This window comes from Podarcis raffonei, chromosome 15 (assembly GCF_027172205.1).
Source record: "Podarcis raffonei isolate rPodRaf1 chromosome 15, rPodRaf1.pri, whole genome shotgun sequence".
Taxonomy (NCBI): domain Eukaryota; kingdom Metazoa; phylum Chordata; class Lepidosauria; order Squamata; family Lacertidae; genus Podarcis; species Podarcis raffonei.
The window spans coordinates 26,825,820-26,849,928 of NC_070616.1; the positions used below are offsets into that span (position 1 = coordinate 26,825,820).

Below are 24,109 nucleotides of genomic sequence, written 5' to 3' on the forward strand. Positions count from 1 at the left end.
TCTTGAATTCCACCAGGAAACAGGTGAAGACACTTCAGGCAGGCTTGAAGAGGGGATGATATGAAAAGAGCTTTTGCTGGAACATGGCCAGCTGTTTAATGAGCTCTTTTATGTGGATTCAAGTTGTTATTTTTAACCCCCATTAGATGCTTTCAGTTGTTCATGTTGGTGGCTTTTTGTTTGTTTTTTAAGCAGGGAATTAAATAATACTTTTTAAAAAAGGAATTGTCCAAGCTGCTGCTCCCTCTTCCAACAATTTTGCCAATATCTGAGAAAGGGCACTTCTAGGATTTTGCTATTTTGAGGTGGGATTCAGTCACAGACCAGCAAATTCAGACTTTGCAATTAAAGTGTAGTTTCGCTCTATAGGACGCACCGGACCATAGGACACACCTTTTTTTAGAGGGGGAGAACAAGAAAAAAAAATTCTCCCCCTCTCTGCTCAGCGCCCCTTCAGCGAAGTGACAGGAGAAATGGAGCCCCTTCCATTTCTCCTCCCGCTTTGCTGAAGGGGTGCTGCGCAGCTCTCCCTCTCTGCTGAAGCCGGGAGAGTCTTGCTCTCCCGGCTTCAAGCAAAAGAACCCGAAGCCTTTGGAGCGCAGCGCGACGTCCTGCTGTGCTCCGGAGGCTTCAGGTTCCTTTCACTGAAGCCAGGAGAGTCGGCGTGCACCGACCCCTCTCGCACTCAGCGAAAGCAACGCGAAGCCTCTGGAGCATGGAGGGAGCGCTCCCTCTGCGCTTCGGAGGCTTCGTGTTGCTATCGCTGAAGCCAAGGAGCCTGCATTCAGTCCATAGGACGCACACACATTTCCCCTTAATTTTTGGAGGGGAAAAAGTGCGTCCTATAGAGCGAAAAATACGGCAGTTCTGGAGTTCTTGCACAACAAACTGACTTCCCCTGCCCCAGCAGACATTTTGTGATCTTTGGGGATCACGCTTGCTTGATGCAGTACTTTATAACCTTCCCACGAACAAATCAGAATGAATGCTCAGTAAGTGCTTGTTGTCATCTAACCTCCCCACGAACTTTGTGCAAACTAATCATGCTGAGTGCTTAATAAGCAGGCCCTCTGGAAATGACAAGACAGAGAGGAATGACCACCAGGTGGCACAGGGCACAGCCATCCCGCATTGCAAAGAATTATGTTTTGATTTGATTTGTCTCTGTGATGTTTATTCTGTGTGCATTTAATTAGGGCTGCCATATATCCAGAATTTCCCAGATATGTCCATGATTCAGACATTGAAAATAGCTTCCAGAATTTTCAGAAATCAGTCAAAATGTCCAGGAAAATCCAGGCATATTGCAGTTCATATCGGAAGTGTTGATTTTTTTGGCCAGTGTCCTTAAAAATACAGTGGTACCTAGGTTCTCGGGTGATTTGGCTCTCAAACAAATCAGCTCCCAAACGCCGCAAACCCAGAAGTAACTGTTCTGGTTTGCGAATGTTTTTCAGAAGCCGAAAGTCCGACGCAGCTTCTGCTTGAGTTGAGGAAGCTCCTGCAGCCAATCAGAAGCCACGCCTTGGTTTTCAAATAGTTTCAGGAGTCGAACGGACCCCTGGAATGGATTACGTTCGAGAACCAAGGTACCACTGTAGGTGCACAATTTTTGTGTCCGGATTTTCAGCTTTTGAAATATGGCAACCCTAATTTAATACGTGTTCACATTTTTTTCACTTGAGAGTGTGGATTCCACTTTAAAAACAAACTAACCAAAAATCCTAATTGATATGCTCAGAGACAGCAGTGCTTATACATGCATTTGCACACAGAAATTATTGGCTGAATTAAATATGCTAGTTTGTTGTGTTGCATAATGCTCCCTCCCGCAAATAAATGTTACTTTTGTTTAACAGCAATTCCTTTGTTCTTGAATTGCTTATAAACTACTCTGATTATGTCTCTCAGCTTGGATACTTAAGCACAAAGTGATGGTAAAAGTAAAGGGACCCCTGACCATTAGGTCCAGTCGTGGCCAACTCTGGGGTTGTGGCGCTCATCTCGCTTTATTGGCCGAGGGAGCCGGTGTACAGCTTCCGGGTCATGTGGCCAGCATGACTAAGCCACTTCTGGCGAACCAGAGCAGCACATGGAAATGCTGTTTACCTCCCCGCCTATTTATCTACTTGCACTTTGACGTGCTTTTGAACTGCTAGGTTGGCAGGAGCAGGGACCAAGCAACGGGAGCTCACCCCATTGCGGGGATTCGAACCGCCAACCTTCCGATCAGCAAGTCCTAGGCTCTGTGGTTGAACCCACAGTGCCACCCGCATCCCCTCAAATTCCTTCATGTTGTTGAACCCAGGGAAGGAGGAAGCACACCCACATCAGCCTGCCCAAAGTCTGATTTTCTTCTGAGTTGCTCCTCTGGAAACTCCAGCCATAAGACTTAGATTGTCTGGAGACTGAGGAGAGGCCCTTTTCAGTTGCGGTCCTCCATTTATGGAATTCTCTTCCTGGGAATGCTTGCCTGGCACCAGTACTGATTGCCTAGAGGTGTCAGGTTAAATATCTTTTTTAAAAAATAACTACCAGATTTTTAAGCTTTGATGAATTTTGACTGAGATGGTTTTGATTACAGTGGTACCTCGGGTTAAAAACTTAATTCGTTCTAGAGGTCAGTTCTTAACCTGAAATCGTTCTTAACCTGAGGTACCACTTTAGCTAATGGGGCCTCCCGCTATCTCTGTGCGATTTCTATTCTCATCCTGAAGCCAAGTTCTTAACCCGAGGTACTATTTCAGGGTTAGCGGAGTCTGTAACCTGAAGTGTATGTAACCTGAAGCGTCTCTTACCCGAGATACCACTGTATTGTTTGTTATATTGTAAATGACATAGATTTTTTTCCTAACTGAAAGATGACATATGAACCTACCCAGACCCTGAGATCATCTTATGAGACCCTCCTTCGCATGCCCCCTCCTTGAAAGGTTCGGAGGGTGGCAACACAAGAACGGACTTTCTCTGCAGTGGAATGCTCTCCCCAGGGAAGTTTGCCTGGCATGAGGTTGCAGAAAGGTTGGGACAGACATTTGAAGCATGCTATGTACAGAACAGTAGAACGAGGTGAGTGTAAGTAGCAAGAAAGGTGTGCAGAGACACATATATTCTGGCTCTCCTATAGATCCCAGGAATCTCTACTCTCTACTCTCCAGAGAAAGAAGAGGTGAGGTGGTTTCTGGCCACACCAATGAGTCAATGGCGGATGTTTGTTGTAGCTCACTGGTGGCTGTGGAGAAGTTCAGGCAAGGGAAAGAGAGGAGATGAGGCATAAACCATGGGTAGGCAAACTAAGGCCGGGGGCCAGGGCTGGCCCAATCACCTTCTAAATCCGGCCCACAGACGATCCAGGAATCAGCGTGTTTTTACATTAGTAGAATGTGTCCTTTGAATTAAAATGCATCTCTGGGTTATTTGTGGGGCCTGCCTGGTGTTTTTACACGAGTAGAAGGTGTGCTTTTATTTAAAATGGATCTCTGGGTTATTTGTGGGGCATAGGAATTCGTTCATATTCCCCCCCAAAAAAATATAGTCCGGCCCCCCCACAAGGTCTGAGGGATAGTGGACCGGCCCCCTGCTGAAAAAGTTTGCTGACCTCTGGCATAAACCCTCTCAATGCCTCTCAGTGGGGAGTTCATTGCACCCCGCAGTGTCACGCAATCCTGTGTCGGCCAACTTGAAAGGCAGAATGGGAGCGATCTGGGATTGTGCCCCTGCCATGGGCGAGCCATCATTACAGGCATGATTTGTGGACGGTTCTTCCTCAATCTGGATAACTGACAATAATCAAAAGGTGCTCTCGAAGCATCATATGCTAATAAGCTGCAGTCAATCAGCCACCGAAAGAACCGGGACTGGTTTTCTGAAGGTATTTGAATGTTTTCTTAAGCTTGAGAATTCTTACAACAGCCTGGAAGGAAAGGGTGGGGGCAGAAGGAGTTTTGTGCTTTATTATTGGTTTTTAATGGTCTTTCTTTTCCTTGTCCTCTGCTACAATGAAGAGACGTGTGTAGTTGCTAATTTGTTTGACGCTTCGAAAAAGAGGGAGGGAAGCTTTTGATTTATGTTCTACAAGGAATTTAATAAGGTTTTGCTCTCCCCCCCCCCACCTTGACTGAAGTTGAAAGGACTTTAATTATGATACAGCTGTTGCTAGAGAAATGCAGTGAGGGGGGAAAGGAAAAACGATCCACAGCTGGATAAATGCTGAAATGAGGTGGAATCTTAGGAAAGACATTGCTGTGTACTGTGTGCAGAGAAAGAACTCCAGAGGGGAATTTAATGGTAGATGTCTGGAAAGTTCACTCTGTGAGATATCTATGGCTGCCGTTCACTTGTCAGCTTGATAACAGTGGAATGATATGGAATGTGACCTTGTGCCACTCAGATAAACACTACAAAGGATTGAACAACGAGAAAAAGAGCTGAACTCTTTCAACACTCCAGGTCTGGAATAAAATTGTACGTGAAGGGCTACACACTTGAAATTGATTACAGTGGCACCTCGGGTTAAGTACCTAATTTGTTTCGGAGGTCCGTTCTTAATTTGAAGCACCACTTTAGCTAATGGGGCCTGCTGCTGCTGCCGCTCCGCCGGAGCACAATTTCTGTTCTCATCTTGAAGCAAAGTTCTTAACCTGAGGTACTATTTCTTGGTTAGTGGAGTCTGAAGCGTCTGTAACCTGAAGCGTATGTAACCCAAGGTACCACTGTATATATTTACAAGATGAAACTGAGGTGCTGTTTTGTAAGGTGAAAAAGCAGGCAGCTGGAAGAATGGTTTGATGGCAAGTGAAGGATGTCAACTGGAGACTAAATAAGAAATGAAGGAGCTATGGGGGGGAAATCTTCGTCATAAGATTGCAAGGAGAGTGGGGAACTTGATTTTAAGAAATTGTATTACAGCAATTTGGTTTGATCTGTATTAATTTGGAAAATCAATTAAAAAAAAAAATATTAAAAAGAAGAAGAAAAGAAAGAAGAGGTGAGGTAGGGCCAGCCGCCAGAACTGCATCGCAGAGTGAAAACTGGATCATTTCTCCAAAGCTCACTCATGTTGAGTTTGTAGGGTCTCTAGAATGTGTCCCCTTCTTTGATGTTCTACTCTACAGTGCACCCACCTGTGGCTTCCACAATGCCTTCAAGGATGATGATGATTTCAAACTGTTCCTTCTTCAATGTGTCCGCGGACATCTCCCAGAAGGGGCTGACCTCATTGATGACATGACAAATTATCTGTGGCTCCACCAGGAACAGTCGGTCCTCCCCCGTGTCATAGCCCAGGTTCAGTTCTGACTGCTCCAGTGGGATGAACTCCCCCTCCTTTGTTTGCCTGGACTTGATTAGCTTGGCTCTTATTTTTGCATCTACCATGTGACTGTCCCGGAGATCTCCGATGCGGAACATGAGGCAGAGCTTCTCATCCCGGTGGGAGATGACACACTTCTTGCTGAATATTAAGGTCTGGGCACGCTTCTTGGGTCTGGAGATCTTGACAAACATGCAGCCCACCATGAGGGCATCAATCATAGAACCAATGATGGACTGGGCCATTAGCAAGATGACCCCTTCGGAGCAATTGGCCGTCACAATCCGAGATCCATAGCCAATTGTCCGCTGACTTTCTACAGAGAACAGTAAGGCAGAGATGAAGTTATCGATGTTCTCAATGCAAGCCTTCCACTCGGGGTCACCTATGTGGTTGACATCATCTCGGACCCAGGCATCAAAGTAATATATGATTCCAAAGACCACCCAGGTGATGATGTAGCACATGCTGAAGACAAAGAGGAACCAGCGGTACTTGAGATCCACAATAGTGGTAAAGATATCTGAGAGGAACCTCTTCTTTTCCTGAATGTTGCCCAGGTTCACCTGGCATTTGCCCACCTTGGTCACATAGCGCTGTCGCTGCTGCTTGTTCCCCCAGCCAAACTGCCGGTCATCGTCTATGAGTTTACAGCGCCGGCTCTGCCCTTTGTCCGAGGAGGGCACGGAAATGATGCTACGGGTTGGGGTTTTGTTCCGCGACGAGTTGATGATGTTGGGCGCACTGAAAGCGTGCTGCGGATAAAGCCGGGCATTGAGGTCCCGCAACAGAGAAGGTGGTGGCGGGTCAGTCCTGGAGGACCGGTGGTATCTGGGCAACTCATCTGTATCGATTGAGACTCTGGGACGATGCTTGATAGGCACAACCTGCTCCGCCGTGCTGAGCCTCCGCTGGAGAAGGACTGTCCTGTCATTGGGGATGTTTGAGCTGCAGGGTACCGACACGTAGTTGCATGTCAGGGCACTTTTCTTGGTGGCTGCAGTTTCCATTTGCTGGGGGCTCCTGTCTGAAGGACCCATCGAAACAGCTATCATTTCAGGCTGGAAAAGAAAACAAACTTAGTAAGCTCTCCATCTCTGTCTTCCAAAATAGTGAGTCGTTAGTTAAGGCTTGATCATGGAAGCTCTTCACTGAAGCACAACCCCATATTGCAAGCTGAAGGACAAAAAAAAACCCTCCACAAGATAAGGATAGAAACTTGGAAACTATCTTATATCACTTTTGTCCCTTGGTCCATCTAGCTCAGCATTGCCAACAATGGCTGGCAGTGGCATTCTAGGGTTTCAGGCAGAGAACATTCCCAGTCCTACCTGAAGATCAAACTTGGGGTGCTCTGCTGGCAAAGCACATGTTCTACCACTGAGCTGCAGCCCTCCCCCAACAGTATTTTGTTTGGCAAGGATGTATTTCTCCTGTTGCTACTTTTCTAGAAAAAGAGGTGCTGGAACTCGCCATGAACGCCTCCCTTGTTCTCTTATAATGGCAATGGCACCTACCAAAGAGGTGATGAAACTGAATTTCAGTGAATTCCCGCTGGAAAAAAAAAGCCCTGCAAACATTCTGAAATCCCTTCTAGAAATTGCCAACAGGTCACCAGGGCAACTGGATCTGTCCCACCATTTATTTATTTATTTATTTATTTATTCATTCATTCATTCATTCATTCATTCATTCATTCATTAAATTTGTATCCCAGGATGGCAAAGAACACGAGATAAAGCATCTTAAAAACAATTCCTGTACAGATTCAGACTGGGGAAAATATCTGAAAAGGCTTGTTGGAAGAGGGAGATCTTAAGTAGGTGCCAAAAAGACATCAGAGACAGCACATCTCTGATGTTCAGATGGAATTGCTCTATCCTAGTTTTGTTCAAGGTAAGACAATTCACTCAAACTTAAGAGAAGGAAGCAGTAGTCAAGTCAAGCCCACCTTTTAAAGTAAGGGGCCTGTATTCTCCTGTTCCCAGCCAACCCTCCAGGGCCCACATGCCCACATCCTTAATTTTTTTTATTTTTGACAAATTAATAATCATAAATAAATAAGAATAAAAATGTGCACCCCACCACCAAGACCATTCCATTGTAACTATCCAACCTTCCAAAATTTCAACACCTCTTGCAGTCATTTGACCCCTTTCCGTTTTAATAGTACGAATTCTACAACCACCCTCCATATCTCCTCAAAATCATTTCTCCTGCATATTCCCCGTCCCACCTTAATGACACATGTTCATTTATCATTAATAGCTATATCCCACACCTCTTTATACCATTCTTCCATTTTATGTTTTGCTTGCCGCTTCCACTTCCTAGCTATCATAATTCGTGCAGCTGTCAATAAATTTGTGAGCAAGTCCTTCATAGCGTGCGAACCTTTCACCCCATCGTAAATTGATGCCCACATCCTTGTATATACACAAGCAGGCTTCCCCTTGAAGAATTTTGGAAACTGTAGTTTGTTAAGGGAGAGTTGTGAGGAGACCTTCTGCTCCCATCGGAGAGGTCCGATTCCCCAGAGTGTTTCAACCAGCAAGGGAACTATAGGTCCCCTAGCCACGTACCTTCTGAGGAAAGGTCCCATATTGGCTTGTTTCTGTGGGGGGCCGAGGCAGGTAAGCCAACATGTGCTTGGCAATTGGAGCCTTCGCTGGGGGGATGGAGTTTCTGCGGCTTCGCGACTCTTCAGACTTCAGCCTCCAGTCGCCAGTGTTGTTGCGGACACAGAGCCCGTTGTCTGGCTGCAACTCCATGCTGCTGCTAGCCAGGGGCAGAACCATCATTTGTTTCAGGCCAAGGTGGGGGCCTAACCCAGGGCCTTTCGCTTCCTCCGGTGAAGGATCCTTCCATAGGAAAAGAGAGAGAGAGAGAGCAAAGTCAGAAGGAGGAAAATAAAAGGAGAAATCTAGAGGAGAAAACAAGAGAAAGGGGAAAGAAAGAAAACCAAAGCAAGACAGAGTAAAATAAAAGAACTTCCTGCTCTCTGCAGCTACATATGGTATTCTTTAAGGCCCAACCATTCTATCTTCTGTAAACCAGTATTTTTTCGATCGTCAAATCCAGATATTACAAGCTCATTTTCTCTTTCACACCAAAAGTCCATAAGAAATTTCCAATTTTAGATGAAGTAGCTGTTTTAGTATATTATAAAAAATATTCTTTGTAATGGGTATGTAATTCTGTATATCTTTGAATGAATAAGTATCAATAAATAAAATTTTAAAAAAGAAAGAGACAGAAAGAGAAAGAGCAGGGGAAATCCCTGGATAATCACTCTCAAAGTCATTTCGTGTATACAGTGGGGTAGGAGAGCTGGAAAAAGAATTAATATCTGGCAACCTATGAGCCCCTTTGGTTTCAAAGAGCACTTGGGTAGACGAATCTAAAAAGTCTGGGACACAAAATTTTGCTGGCCCCTGCTAGCTACGGTGGCTCATTTACCAGACGTAATGTATTTAGCGTTAACTCTGGAAGTGTGTACTTGATTTTGATCAAACTAAGCCTCCTAAAGCATCAGGAAGTTTAGTTTGCTCTGAATGAAGTAGGCACTTCCAGAGTTAACTCTAAACACATTATTTCTGGTAAATGAGCCACTATAGCTGCTAGAAGGCCATGAAAATCTGTGTCCCGGGCTTTTTAGACTTGTCTGCCCATGTACTATTTGAAACCAAAGGGGCGCATTGGTTGCCAGATGTGAAATATATTGACATTCTTTTCAGCTCTCCTACCCCGCCAATAGGGAGGGGTCACCGCTCAGTGGAAGAGCACTGCTTTTGCATGCAAAAGACACGATGTTCAATCGTCAGCATCAGCAGGCAGCGTTGGGAATGTCCCCCATCTGAAACCCTGGACAGCCACTGATACTGGACAGTACTGAGCTAGGTGGTGGACCCATGCTCTGACTCAGTAGAAAGCAGCTCCCTATGTTCATTCCTCTGGGTGGTGCTGTGGTCTAACCGACCACCGACCAGAATGTTGGCAGTTCAAATCTATGTGAAAGCGGTGAGCTCTGTCCCAGCTCCTGCCAACTCAGCAGTTCGAAAGCACACCAGTGCAAGTAGATAAATAAGTAACACTGCAGCAGGAAGGTAAACGGTGTTTCCGTGCACTCTGGCTTCCATCATGGTGTCCCATTGCACCAGAAGTAGTTTAGTTATGCTAGCCAGATGACTCAGAAAGCTGTCTGTGGACAAACGCCGGCTCCCTTGGCCTGAAAGTGAGATGAGTGCCACAACCCCACAGTTGCCTTTGATTGGACTTAACCATCCAGGGGTCCTTTACCGTTTACCATACCTGTGAGGGACAATCTATCCACCTGGGTCTTGTACCCCTTGAGGTTCTAAATGGCCTCAGCTCAATATACCTGAAGGAGTGTCTCCACCTCCACTGTTCTGCCCGGACACTGCGGTCCAGCTCCAAGGGTCTTCTGGCGGTTCCCTCACCGCGAGAACTGAGGTTACAGGGAACCGGGCAGAGGGCCTTCTCGGTGGTGGCGCCTGCCCTGTGGAACGCCCTCCCATCAGATGTCGAGGAACAGCTACCTGACTTTTAGATGATATCCATCAATCAATCAATTTCCTTTATTCGACCGATAGTCAGAAATAAAACATTACACAATAATTATAAACTATAACATCATAGGGGTACATAAATAAGGTAGGGCCACAGTACTAGACCTCTCACAGATAACCCACATCAAAGCATTCAGTTATACGTTTCCGACACTTGAGTGCCAGGAAAAGGAATTTAGCCACTGACAAAGTTGTTTTCCCAGAAGACTTATTTAGCAGATATGCTGTCTGCTTTCCTCTTTGTCGGGAACTGAGCTGGGTAAGTGTGGAGTTATAAGGTACTGTCTTAAATCGTTGTAAATGGGACAGCTCAGTAAAATGTGCTCTGTGGATTCTACCTCACCCAATGCACAGTAGCATAATCTCTGGTCATATGGGACTCCTCCATATCTTCCCTTCAGAACTGCCGAGTCAAGAACATTCAGCCTAGCCGCAGTAAATAGTCTGCGGTATTCCACGTAGTGGATATCCGCCAGGTAGCAAGCTGGAGCAGCCTAGATGATATCCAAAGGCAGCCCTGTTTAGGGAAGTTTTTAATATTTGATATTTTAATCTGTTGGGAGCCACCCAGAGTGTCTGGGGAAACCTAGCCAGATGGGCGGGGTATAAATAAGAAATTATTATAATTATTATTATTATTAGCTCTCACGAGATTCTCTTGGACAACCTTCCATACCCAGACCAGTTCAAAACCTCATTCTTCAGAGTATTATGTAAGCTGCACAGAGGAGATTCCCCGTTACAACATGATTACAAGAGTTGAACTGGCTTCCTGGGTCAGGAAGGGGCTCCTGCCAAGCGAATCCGCAGGAGAAATATGCAAGCTTTCCATTTTTACCCGCCTTTGCTCAGAATACACCTGATTTAGGCTGAGGTCCTCTTAAGCACCAGATCCTATTAGAGTCTGGCAAAGGTCATTTCAAAAGGTTAGCTGGGCTGCCCTGTTTGTGAGCGAGCACCAGAGGCCTCTGTCCTCAAAGCGAGAGATATATCAGTCCCCAAAACGTCTATCCAAACAGACACTTTCTTAAAGATAGGGAAGGGGGGAATTAGATTCAGTTTGCATTAAAAAGTGAATTTCCTTAATTCACGCTTTCCAAAACAATTTGTGAACAACAACACAGCCATCTTTTGAAATCTACGCTTCTCTGAATTTTCCAATGCATACAAAATTGTGTGCACTAAAGTGTGCCCAAAAGGGCATTTATGAGGGAAAATATTAGGGGAAATTACAAAAACGTGTATATTAGGAGAAATTTGCACTAAAAGGCTGATGAATTTTCAAGAGGATTAAAAAAACACCCACCCACAAATTGATGTTAGAATGTGAGGAACTGAATTTGAGAAATGGAGAGTCACAGATTCACCCACCCTTACCTCAATGCTCTGAGATTTCGTAATCCCAGATTGTTACGTTTGGATTATTAAAGCCTCCCATGTTTCACAGATGGAGGTAGCAGGATTGCAGCAGGACCTCAGGGAAAGAGAGGGCTACTCTACACTGTAATCCTGATGAAAATCCTGCTGCCACTGCTTCTAACTGCATTGGGAGAGAAGCCTTCATTAAAAGCATGGGAAGATTCCTTGTGCTGAGTTAGGCCAATGGTATATCTTGCTTAGCATTGCCTTTGCCCTAAGTGGCAGCAGATCTTCAAGGTTTCAGATAGGAAAGGTTCCAGTCCAACTTTATGCCTTGCCATTGGCTTTGCAGCCTCTGAGCACATACCACAGTGCAACTAGCACCCTCTTGCAGTCAGGGGCAGAACAACTGGGGTTCTCCCGATGCTGGATTTATGCACAAGCTAAATAAACTACAGTTTATTTAAACCTCAGGTTATACAGGGCCTCTAAATACAAACAAGTTACTAAATTTAAAGGTATTTCATATGCAAATACAGACGTACCTTGGAAGTCGAACGGAATCCGTTCCGGAAGTCGGTTCAACTTCCAAAACATTCAGGAACCAAGGCACGGCTTCCGATTGGCTGCAGGAAGCTCCTGCAGCCAATCGGAAGCTGCGGAAGTCATGTCGGACATTTGAAAACCAGAACAAACACTTCCAGTATTCGATCGTTCGGGAGACAAAACGTTTGACTCCCAAGACGTTTGAAAACCAAGGTACGACTGTAGGCTTATTGCAAGATACATGTTTTAGTTTGATGGTTAGCTTTTAGTTACATCCTTGTCTATGTACTGGTATATGTGCAAATAGAAAAGTTTATTGTTTCTGTTAGAATAAGACACCTTTCATTTTTATTTTGGCAATGCTCTAGGGCAGGCATAGGCAAACTCGGCCCTCCAGATGTTTTGAGACTACAATTCCCATCATACCTGACCACTGGTCCTGTTAGCTAGAGATGATGGGAGTTGTAGGCCAAAAACATCTGGAGGGCCGAGTTTGCCTATGCCTGCTCTAGGGCCTTGATGTAATTTAGGGGATCAGCACATCGTAAAGCAGCCTGGGAATCTTCCCATCCTTCTGGGAATCTTCTCTGCAATTATGGATCTTCTCATTAAAGAAAAACCTCTGACAAGCTACAAAGAAACCTCCAAGTTTCCATGGAAACAGTTTGAAAATTTATTTTTCTAGCTTTTCATTAAGATATAATCAAGGCACACACATCAAAAAGAACAAAATGATAAATCTACAGGTGTTTGAAACTGTAAAATGGGTCTTCTCCAACTCAGCTAAAATTGAATATATAAGAATCTGACACTGGCTGTATGGGTCAATTATTAAACATATATGCATTTCATAGAATTGTAGAGATAGAAGGGACCCCAAGGCTCAAGGCCCTGCCATTGGCTCAGGTCCTACCCTCCAGAGCTGGAGAAAACAAGCATGCTCCCTCCTCCATGTGACAGCCCTTAAGACATTTGAAGATGGCTATCATATCTCCTCTCAGCCGCCTCTTTTCCAGGCTAAACATACCCAGCTCCCTCAACCATTCCTCATAAGGCTTGCCTTCAGACCCTTGACCATCTTGATCCTCCTCTACACTGGATTCACCATGCAGGAAACTTGCAACTGAGGCCAGCCAACCACGACTTTAAAAACCCCAGCCAAAGACAGCCCACCCTACCGCAAGGCAGGCTGCTCCCCTATCAAACAGCTCTTACTTTTAGGAAGTCCTTCCTAAAGTTTAGCTGAAGCTAAAGTGTCGCTTGATTAACCAGTATTTTTGATAATCACTTTATATTGCTTTTGTATGCTTGCCTATAATCATGCACATCACCCTGGTGTTTTGTGAGAGGACAGTATATAAATAATTTTATAAACAAACAAAAACTCATCCACTCATTCTATTCCTGCATCAATGGAGAAAAAGTATCTTCCATCACGCAGAGCCCTTTAGATATTTGAAAAATGCTCTCATGTGGCCCTCCCTCCCCTTAATAATAATAATACCTTTAATGTCATTGTGTACAATGTGTACACAAAGATGGAGGGCACAAGGAGAAGGGGGCGACAGAGGACGAGATGGTTGGATAGTGTTTTCGAGGTTACCAGCATGAGTTTGACCAAACTGCGGGAGGCAGTGGAGGACAGAAGTGCCTGGCGTTCTCTGGTCTATGGGGTCACGAAGAGTCGGACACGACTAAACGACTAAACAACAACAACAACACAATGTGTACATTGTGTACAACATGTGTACAATGAAATTAAATGAGCTTCCTTCTCTTAACCTTCTTCTTTTCAGGTTAAGCACACCCAGCTCCCTCAACCACCCCTTACAGGACTTGGTTTCCAGACTTTTCAGCATTCACCATACATGATCCAGTTTGTCAGGGTCCCTTCTGAAAACTGGTGCCCACATTGGCCTGAGCAGTGCAGAATAGAGCAGAACTTCCTTCTGCTTCCTGTCATCTGGACACTAGGGCTGATCGATATATCGTCCAAAATCTGTTTGAAATCCAGATTGTGATATCGGTTTAATAAGTTTTGACCTGGTAATATATCATGAATCGTGTGTGTGTGTGTGTGTACTGTGCAAAAATCAGAACACGGGAAAAACAGTGAAGCCAGCCAATGCCTCTACATATTTCAGACATGGTGATATATCAGTATATTGTGATGTTTAGCTGGTGATGTATCGCAATATTGAAATGCAGATATCACCCAGCCCTGCTGGACACTATAACTATGTTAGGACAGCCTAAGATTGCAGTAGCCTTTAAAACAGCTGCATCACGCGCCTCACCAGTGTTCAGCTTATGCTATTCTAAAAGCAATATACAGTGGTACCTCGGGTTACAGACGCTTCAGGTTACAGACTCCACTAACCCAGAAATAGTACCTCAGGTTAAGAACTTTGCTTCAGGGTGAGAACAGAAATCGCGCAGCAGCAGTGGGAGGCCGCATTAGCTAAAGTGGTACCTCAGGTTAAGAACAGTTTCAGGTTAAGAACGGACCTCTAGAACGAATTAAGTTCTTAACCCGAGGTACCACTGTACAGCATACATGCTAAAGGTAGGATTCAGCTAAGTTGTTTCATGTGTGGAACAAGGTCCACTCATGCTACAATTTCCCCTTCTCATCCTGCACCTTCTAAATTTGAACTGGGGGATTGAGGGGAAACCCAGAACAGGTTTAGGGGGCACACACAGGGAGGAGAGGGAGGAATTATAGCACTGTAGTGTTGGAAGGGACACAGGAATTGCAGCTATACAATCCCTGACAGATACTAATTGGAAAAGCTTGCAAATATCAGATAGGCTTAGGATTTAAATATGTAATGTGATAAATCAATATGTTGAAATTTAGATTAGGAAAGTAAGAAAGTTGTTAAGTGATTAAGTTAATTTTAGGATAATATAGGTTTTGGAAAACCGTTAAAATGATATACACTGAAATTTAAGCAGGGGGATACGAGGAAGTCACTTAACAATGTTAATAAGATTAGTCTTAATAAGGTTATGATTTATGTTTATTTGTTTATTTGTTGGTGTGTTCCAAAATTTGTGGAAAACCAATAAAAAAATTTTGATTAAAAAAAAGAAAGAATCCCTGACAGATGACCACCCAAAGGCTGTTTAAAAACCTCCAGTGAAGAAGAGTCCACCTGATTCTGAGGAAATCCATTCACCCGTCAAACAGTTTTACTGTCAGAAAGTTATTCCTAATGTTTACTCGGAATCGCCTTTATTTCAGTTTGAATCCTCTGGAGCAGCAGAAAACAGGCTTACTCTATCCTCTACATGACAGCCCTTCGGGTATTTAAAGATGGCCATCCTATCACCTCGCAGTCTTCCCAATTAGCACGACATAGAATGCCATCCTAAGGGCGATGGTAATGATGATGATTATATATGGCAGGGGTAACCAACATGGTGCCCTCCAATTGTTGATGCACTCCAGCTCCCAGTAATAGGCCCTGATAGGGGGGGACCCCTGACCATTAGGTCCAGTCGTGACCGACTCTGGGGTTGCGGCGCTTATCTCGCTTTATTGGCCGAGGGAGCCGGCGTACAGCTTCCGGGTCATGTGGCCAGCATGACTAAGCCGCTTCTGGTGAACCAGAGCAGCGCATGGAAACGCCGTTTACCTTCCCGCTGGAGCAGTACCTATTTATCTACTTGCACTTTGCCGTGCTTTCGAACTGCTAGGTTGGCAGGAGCAGGGACCGAGCAACGGGAGCTCACCCCGTCGCGGGGATTCGAACTGCCGACCTTCTGATCGGCAAGTCCTAGGCTCAGTGGTTTAACCCACAGCGCCACCCGCGTCCCAATAGGCCCTGATAAATGAGGACAAATGTATTCCATAGTGTCTCCTGATGGTGAGTGGACAGGGAAAACCAGGACTTCTAGGAACACAAGGCTGGAATTAGTGGGGTCTGCATATTAATAGCACAGTCCAAAATTACTTGTGTACACTGGGTGTGTCCAGCCATATCTGAAACAGCTATGGTCCCTTTTCTCCAGCTGGGACCAGTCACAGTTCCTCATTCCAAGATTTAGAAATAACATGGACCCTTCTAATATTAAGAAGTACAAAGCAAGCGCTTTAGAGTGCATTTTGAGTCCAAATGAGCTAGAAGCAGCAAAGGCTGTCATTTGCATCTCAGTCTTCAGAAGATATCCATGAAGATTTGAAAAAGTGCAGGCTAAGAAAGACAGAGATGCAAGAATTTAGTACGAAGTGACCTTCAAAACCAGGGATCTGCCACTCAGGCTGGCAAGAGGGATGGATGATATGTCGATTTCATTTTTCCAATCTTAAATTAGGTTCTCCACATTTCTGCAGCAATTTGAGATCCCTTTAAAATCCCCATGAAAATTCATCAGCATTGTAGTGTGAATTTCTCCTAATGAACACACCCTAGCATGCAATGGTGACTAATATACACCTATTTGCAAGCAATTTCCCCCTAAGGCAATGCATTTTTTGTATGTCACTTGCTCTAATATATGCATTTTTTTGTACACATTGCCTTGCGTCCAATACTCATTCTATTCAGAGTAAACCCATTAAAGTTAATGGATGCATCTAACTTAGATCTCAATGGATCTACTCTTAGTACAACTTAGCTGATACAGCCTAATGTTTGGGTGGAAAATTGCATTGCAAAATGCAAAGGTTTGCTTTCTTTCAATTCAAGAAGTGCAAACTTGATAGTTTCTCGTTAAACATGCACAAAACCAAATTTCTCCCCCATTCCTATTGACTGCTCTGCAAGAAATGCTTGAACCCATAGCATTGCCAAAACTGCAAAAGAAAAAAAAGGGGGGGACCCACCAGGGAATCTATACTGCAGATGGGCATTAGTTTTTTTTTTATCTTCTCTCCCAAGAACATTTGGTGAGGGCGCTAAGAATGATCCATTAGAAGACCTCTTGCTACTCACAACATATATAATCCACAGAAGTAATCTGCATGCCTCTCTGTGGGAAGAGGATGCCTGTATTTGCACAGACCCCCACAGGGCAACCCTAATGCTCCCAGCTGGAACTAGCTGGGGCAAAAGAGGACAAAAGCTAAGCAGTCTAAAGTCTAGCGAGAAAAACAGCCTTTCCTTTAGCTGGTCATTTGCTGTGATTTGCCTTCCCATCACGCCCCTGTCCATGCCAGATGGCAAGTGGTGGCAGATTAGAGGTTGGGTTTGACCGCTCTGGTGAGGGATCTCCCGTCTCAGTCACTGGTGTGTCAAAATAATGGGTTTACAGCCAAGTCCAGTTGCACATCCATGTTTGGTTAGGGTGTGGGGGCTGACAGTGTAATAGCAGATGGCTAAGCCAATTATGTGACATAATAGCATTGCCCAGGCTGAAGAGGCAGCAAGCATCTCTTAGCCCTTCCCTCCAGGTTCAAAGCAGTCTGAGCAGGTGCCAGGTGGGAGGAGGAGGAGGAGGAGGTTGGATGGGCGAAGCCTGAGAACCTTCTGCCCCGTGACCCTGGCAGCATTTCACAACACTTAGTCAGGGAACTGGTTTCATCCAGCATTCATGCAAATAGATGCACACTTTCACGTACATATTTGCACATTTTCTTCAGCATGCTGGTCCTGTGCTTCACTCCCCCTCCTTTTCGGGTGAGAATTTTATCGCTGGAAAATTTTTAAACCCTATGATTCTGCAAGTGTTCGCATCGTGCAAGAGTAGAAAACTGCAACAGAAAGCCAGCTAGTTCGAATTAAGGGACAATATACACATTGATCCTTCATGAGAATTGGATGCTGGACTAGATGAGCCTTTGGGTATGATCCAAAACAGCATAAGCACTGCTGCCAGGCAAGAGATCCACTCCCCAACATCACCAAAGTCCTCATCTCACTCTTACCTGTATCTCTTGTCCCACAAAATGCACATTTTATTTGCCCTTCATACTTTACATCAGTCCCCCCGTTTAGCAGGTCACCTTCTCAAAGCTCTGATGGCTAATTCTTGCAAGAGTGACCTCTTCCAACTACTAGCTCATGGGCAGGCAAACTAAGGCCCAGGGGCTGGATGCGGCCCAATTGCCTTCTCAATCCAGCCCGCAGATGGTCCGGGAATCAGCGTGTTTTTACATGAGTAGAATGTGTCCTTTATTTAAAATGCATCTCTGGGTTATTTGTGGGGCATAGGAATTCATTCATCCCCCCCCCCAAAAAAAATATAGTCCAGCCCCCCCACAAGGTCTGAGGGACAGTGGACAGGCTCCCTGCTGAAAAAGTTTGCTGACCCCTGTCTAGCTTCTGAGAAAACATCAGCCACCCACTATGGGCCATTAGCAAGCAATTTCCCAATCAAAGGAATGACTAGCTAGCAACCACGATGGATTCCTTAGAGCAAATACGGGGAACCTGTAGCCCTCCATATCTTGCTGGATTCCCAATGAACTGGCTATCCTGGGGGGAGTTGGCCACATATTTCCTACCCTTTACAAGTGCCTTGTGACTGTAGTACAAAAGCTCCTGCGATGCTCTGCTTCTAATACATCTCATCCTAAATGCTCACAATACATGCCAGCAGTTCAGAGTACCCACAGGCACACCTGTCCAAGCCACCTTTCTGTTCCTTCTTGATCAGGTGTATGTGAAAAGACATCTGGAGACATGGCAGCTGGGAAAGGGATATGAACACAGTGGTTCAGTGGCCCGGTTGTGAAACTGGGGAATTGGAATGGTCTGGGGAATTGAATGGGGTAATCGCTCAACTGAAGAACCAAGGAAGTCTTCCGGTTAGATCCCCCGTGTCTCCACCTAAAAGGGTATTGGACTCCAATGGACCAGTTGCCTGTCTCAGTCAACATAAGGCAGCTGCCTATGTTCGTATGAACAGGACTTCATGGTCCAAGAGTGTGGCATCACAGCTATTTGTATTGGTTCTCCCCTCCATGCCCCGACATCAGTTGGAACATTAGTTTGGAACACTCAAACAACAGGACCTTAGGAATGTTGAGTCTTGTCAAGGAAGAAGTCAGAAGCAGAGGAGAAAGGCAATACATTTAGAGCAGCGGCTGGGAAACATCTGTAGATCTCCAGATGTTGGACCCCAACATGACTGCCAATTAGCTATTGGGCTAAGTCCAAGGTGCTGGTTTTGGTTTATAAAGTCCTATACACCTTAGGACCAAGATACAGGTATATATGGGTTCTCTCCACCAGCAAGAATTTCACTTCTGGCATCTTTCTGTATATGCATCCTGAGAATGAACTAAATGTGTTCTTGGAATTAAACATGCAGGGGAGGAACTCTAAGAAGAATCAGGATTATAGCAGCTGGGGAGGGGGGATGTAACCCTCCCCTGCTACCGTCCTGAGCAAAATCCTGTTCTCTGCACAAGGGCGGGGGATTTCCCACTTTGCACCTCCCAAAGCAAATGTCAGTTTCAGAGGAGAGATTTTCATCAGAACTATGTCAGGGCAGGAAAGAATGACATATATTCTTCATGGTAGTTATGACGCCAAGAATTATCACACTCACATGCACAGCCAGCTAATACTATTTGCATTTAGAAAAAAAAAGAAAAGAAATATGCATGTTAACTGCAAACACATTAATGTCAAGTTTAGACTCTGAAGGTGCCTATTGGAGTGAGGGTGGCATTATGGAATCAGGACAGACACCAAAAACCTCGGGTGGCATCAGGCAAGCCCTTCCCTGTCAGCCTACCCTACCCTGCAGGGTTACTGGGAGGGCCAAATGGAGCAAGCCCATTCATGCACTCCTTGACAAAGCCCTTGAAGGGACAGAAAATGCCAAGTGACATCTATGTTCACACTGAGGTGTGGATTTTAAGGCAAGCATGTGTAAAAAGGTAAGAAACCAAAGGTAAGTCTGACAGTCCAACCAGACAAGGCAAGGGGCGCCTTGACTGAAACTACAATGTCTTACATTTTAGCAAGTATGTCTGTGGAGACAGAGGGGGGATTCTCAAGCACCATTTTGCCCCACTGCCATTTTCCTAATGAAAATCTCTACGCATACACACAAGTTCCATGGCCCCATAAGGATTAAAACTAGCAGAGGGTGGTCCATTAAGGAAAATGGGGCACTTCGCCACCAACCTCCATCTGCCTCAGCGAGCCCCCAGCTGCCTGCCTTCTTATTTTATTATGATTATTATTACACTTATATTCCACCTTTCATCCAAGGAGCTCAATGTGGCTTACATAATTCTCCCTGTTTTATTCCTATTATTATTATTATTATTATTACTACAGTGGTACCTCGGGTTACATACGCTTCAGGTTACATATGCTTCAGGTTACAGACTCCACTAACCCAGAAATAGTACCTCGGGTTAAGAACTTTGCTTCAGGATGAGAACAGAAATTGTGCTGTGGCGGCACAGCGGCAGCAGGAGGCTCCATTAGCTAAAGTGGTGCTTCAGGTTAAGAACAGTTTCAGGTTAAGAACAGACCTCCGGAATGAATTAAGTACTTAACCCAAGGTACCACTGTACTGGTATTATATCCCTAGCAGGACTCAAGGTGGCTTGCAGATAAAAATGGGAACCATTAAAATAAAACATAGAATTCAAACTATATACATAAATAAAATCTGTATAAAAGCATACAAATGATTACAATGAAATCAGCATGGCCCCAGTCCTTTCAATAAATCAGTCAATCCCCCCAAAGCCTGTTGGAACAAGAAAGTCTTCACCTGCCGGCATAAGGACAACAAAGAGGGAGCCTGTCTAGATTCTCCAAGGAGACCATTCCAGTGTCTGGGAGCAGCCACTGAGAAGGCCCTCTCCTGTGAGCCTGCAAGCATGGCGAAATTAAGAGACAGGCCTCCCCTGAAAATCTCAAAGCCCAGGCAGGTGGTCTTTCAGATAGCTTGGGCCTAAGCTATGTAGGGCTTTAGAGGTCATATGCAACCACGGCTGCACAGATGTTATTGGCCCAGAGATGGAAAGAAGATAAAGTTCCTACCAGAGAAGAATAGCAGATGAAGTTGATGGACTAGTCTGAAATGGCTAAAATGACCAGAAGTATAAGAAATCAGGAAAACCAAAATCTTAATAAGGAATGGGGAAAATGTATAACTTATCTTAAAGACCATTGTAAACAGTTAAAATCGTTAGGAGGATTGGAATATCACTTGTAGTTTAAGGGTGAATTCCGGACACAACAGAAATGTAAAAGATTTGGATCATCATAAAAGTTGCAGGAGGAAGTGATTAATAATAGGACCCACAAAGGGGAGGGTGGAAGTCCAGGAGATTCCTCAGAATCTTGTTTTAATGATTTACCGTATGTTTGATATATCTCTGTAAAAATTTAATTTGAAAAACCAAATAAATACATTTTTAAAAAGAGGTCATAACCTGCACTTTGAATTGTGCTGGGAAACAGCCAGTGGAGCTGTTGCAGCAAAGGAGTCACATGCTCACTATAACCAGCTCTGGTTAACAATCTGGCCGCAGTTATTTGAGCCGTTTGAAGTTTCTGAGCTATTTTCAAAGGCAGTCCCCATGCAGAGCATGCTACAGGAATCCAAACGGGATCTAACTAAGGCATGTGTCACTGTGGCCAAATCAGACATCTCAAGGAACAGGCGCAACTGGTGCACTAGATTTAACTGTGCAAATGCAATTCTGGCCACTGCAGAGACCTGGGCATCCATACTTGGGGCTGAGCCCAACAGCATACCTAAACTATGAACCTGTGTCTTCAGGAGGAGTATTAACCCACCCAGCACAGACTCAATCCCTCTTCACTGCTCTAAAGGTAAAGGGACCCCTGACAATTAAGTCCAGTCGTGATTGACTCTGGGGTTGCGGCGCTCATCTCACTTTACAGGCCGAGGGAGCCGGCGTTTGTCCACTTCTGCAGACAGTTTTTCTGGGTCATGTGGCCAGCATGACTAAGGGGCTTCTGGCGAAACCAGAGCAGCGCATGGAAATGCTGTTTACCTTCCCGCCGGAGTGGTACCTATTTATCTACTTGCACTGTGTGCTTTCAAACTGCTAGGTTGGCAGGAGCTAGGATGAACAATGAGAGCTCATCCTGTTGCGGGGATTCGAACCACCAACCTTTTGATCGGCAAGCCCAAGCGGCACAGTGGTTTAACCCACAGCACCACCACTGTCCCTTCCTCCATCTGACCAAGGGCATCCCTGCATTGTCTTGTTTTGTCTGCCTGGATAATGATGCTGCTGCTGATTATTATTATACTACCCTTCACCCAGAGATCTCAGGGCAGTTGACAAAATATAAACACAGCATAAAACCACAAAATAAATTGTTAAAAAAGGCAAAACAATACTCCCCACGCTCTCCCATAAACACATTTAAAAGGGTATAGGATGTTAGCCAAAGCCTGGTTGAAAAGGAACATTTTCGCCTGGCGCCTAAAGATGTACAGTGGTACCTCTGGTTAAGTACTTAATTCGTTCCGGAGGCCCGTTCTTAACATGAAACTGTTTTTAACCTGAAGCACCACTTTAGCTAATGGGGCCTCCTGCTGCTGCCGCACCACCGGAGCACGATTTCTGTTCTCATCCTGAAGCAAAGTTCTTAACCCGAGGTACTATTTCTGGGTTAGCAGAGTCTGTAACCTGAAGCGTCTGTAACCCAAGGTACCACTGTATAATGAAGGTGCCAGACAAAACGCCCTGGGGAGAGCACTCCACAAATGGGGAACTGCGGCAGAAAAGGCCCGTTCTCGTGTTGCCACCCTCCGGACCTCTTGTGGAGGAGGCACAGACACTGACAGACAGAGACAGCTTCCTTGGATTCAGGTGGAAAGGAGAAATAAAGCTGGGTGTTGTCAGCATACTGGAAACCTCGAAACTCCGGACAACTTCTCCCAGTGGTTTCATGAAAGTGTTAAATAGCATATGAGGTAGGTTAGGCTGAGGCAGACAGTGATTGATCTAAAGTTCCGCAGTGTGAGCCTCATGGCTAAGTGGGGATTTGAACTCCAGTCTCCCAGGTCCTAGTCCAGCAGTCTAAACACACTGGCAACCAGTCAAGGGGTGGCTTTGCCAGTCATTAGCTCAGGCCCCAAAGACAGCTGGTCTCCCTGCCTTCTGCCCCACCAGTTTTACTGATCACCGGCTACCACTGATAAAAAGCCTATCTGTGCACACAGGCTGTGTATGTCTGACTTAGCTTACCCCATCTGCCTTTTGCAGATCTCAGCGGCTCACAAGGAAATCCTCCTTGGTCCAGACAGAAGTTGATGGAGTAAGGATCCCCCCCCTTACCACTCACAAAATATACCATGTGCCTAGGCTGCTCGTGCATGCATAGTCCCTCCAAAACAAGAAAGGTGAACACGCCTGGCAAAGATTGCCAATTGACCCACCACCTCCTCCTTATGAACATATTGAGTCGGGGTTATGTTTCAAACCCAGGAGGAGGAGGAGGAGGAGGGAGAAGGGAAACCCAGCTACTCTGCACCAATCGGATTTGTGGTGTTCCTAGCCGTTATCGCTGTAATCCTCGCTGGCGCACATATTATGAAATGCCAAGTTCCTGGAAATCCTTCAGCGGTGAAAGAGCTGGCAGGCAACACCGCGGGGAGAAACCCTGATTGGCAACACAGGCAGTGCCTGCATCCCATGCTGCGGTGGAGCAAGAGGGATGAGGGTGGTGCCCCTGTCACCCAGGGGGATATTTGCCAACCTTCTGCAGACCAGGTGAATGAGATTTCTCAAAGAGAAACCCACCAAAACCTAAGCGGAGGGAGAGAGGTGGTTTCCCTTAGTCTTGCATGCTGTCGTAACATAAGAAGCTGCCTTATACAGCAGTCAGACCATTGGTCCACCTAGCTGGGTTGTGTCCACACTGCCAGAGGGTACTACCAGTCCTACCTAGATATGCCAGGCATTGAACCTGGGACCTTCTGTGTGCACAGCAGATGCCCTACCACTGATCAGTGGCTCTTCTCCTAAAACCTGGCATTTTTCTCTTTTGAAAATCCATTTATTATGACCAGGGTTTCCCAAACTTGGGTCTCCAGCTGTTTTTGCACTCCCTTGATCCCTAGCTAGCAGGACCAGTGGTCAGGGGTGATGGGAACAGTAGTCCAAACAGAACTGGAGACCCAAGTTTGGGAAACCATGATTTTGATGAACCAAAATGTCACAAAACAGCAAGCAAGTTTCTGGGTCCACCAGAACTCTTCATCAGGCTGGACACTGAGCAGGTCAACAATGTTTAGGCAACACGATGACCATATATATATACGTAATAGACAATCTTTATAGAATTCCTTCAAACAATAACGAGTTCAAAATGAAATCTTAGACTCAAAGTCTCTGAAAGTCTTT

The 24,109-nt window shown here is 45.2% G+C and overlaps 1 protein-coding gene across 1 annotated transcript; it reads right to left on the reverse strand.

Moving 5' to 3' along the window:
* Positions 1 to 5,097: 5,097 nt before the first annotated feature.
* Positions 5,098 to 23,027, reverse strand: LOC128402856 (G protein-activated inward rectifier potassium channel 4-like). The gene is made up of 3 exons (XM_053367259.1): positions 22,952 to 23,027; positions 7,894 to 8,172; positions 5,098 to 6,372 (listed from the first exon to the last, which is right to left on the reverse strand). Exons 2-3 carry the CDS (start codon positions 8,110 to 8,112, stop codon positions 5,104 to 5,106), a joined length of 1,488 nt encoding a protein of 495 aa, XP_053223234.1. The 5' UTR covers positions 8,113 to 8,172; positions 22,952 to 23,027; the 3' UTR covers positions 5,098 to 5,103.
* Between the last annotated feature and the right edge of the window lie 1,082 nt (positions 23,028 to 24,109).

What these genes read in the sequence shown, in the direction of transcription:
- LOC128402856 (XM_053367259.1), bottom strand. Translation starts at nt 8,112, where the DNA reads ATGATGGTTCTGCCCCTGGCTAGCAGCAGCATGGAGTTGCAGCCAGAC. An exon ending in ATGGGACCTTTCCTCAGAAG is followed by an intron (nt 6,373 to 7,893) that starts GTACGTGGCTAG and finishes TTTCTTTTCCAG; the next exon opens with CCTGAAATGATAGCTGTTTC.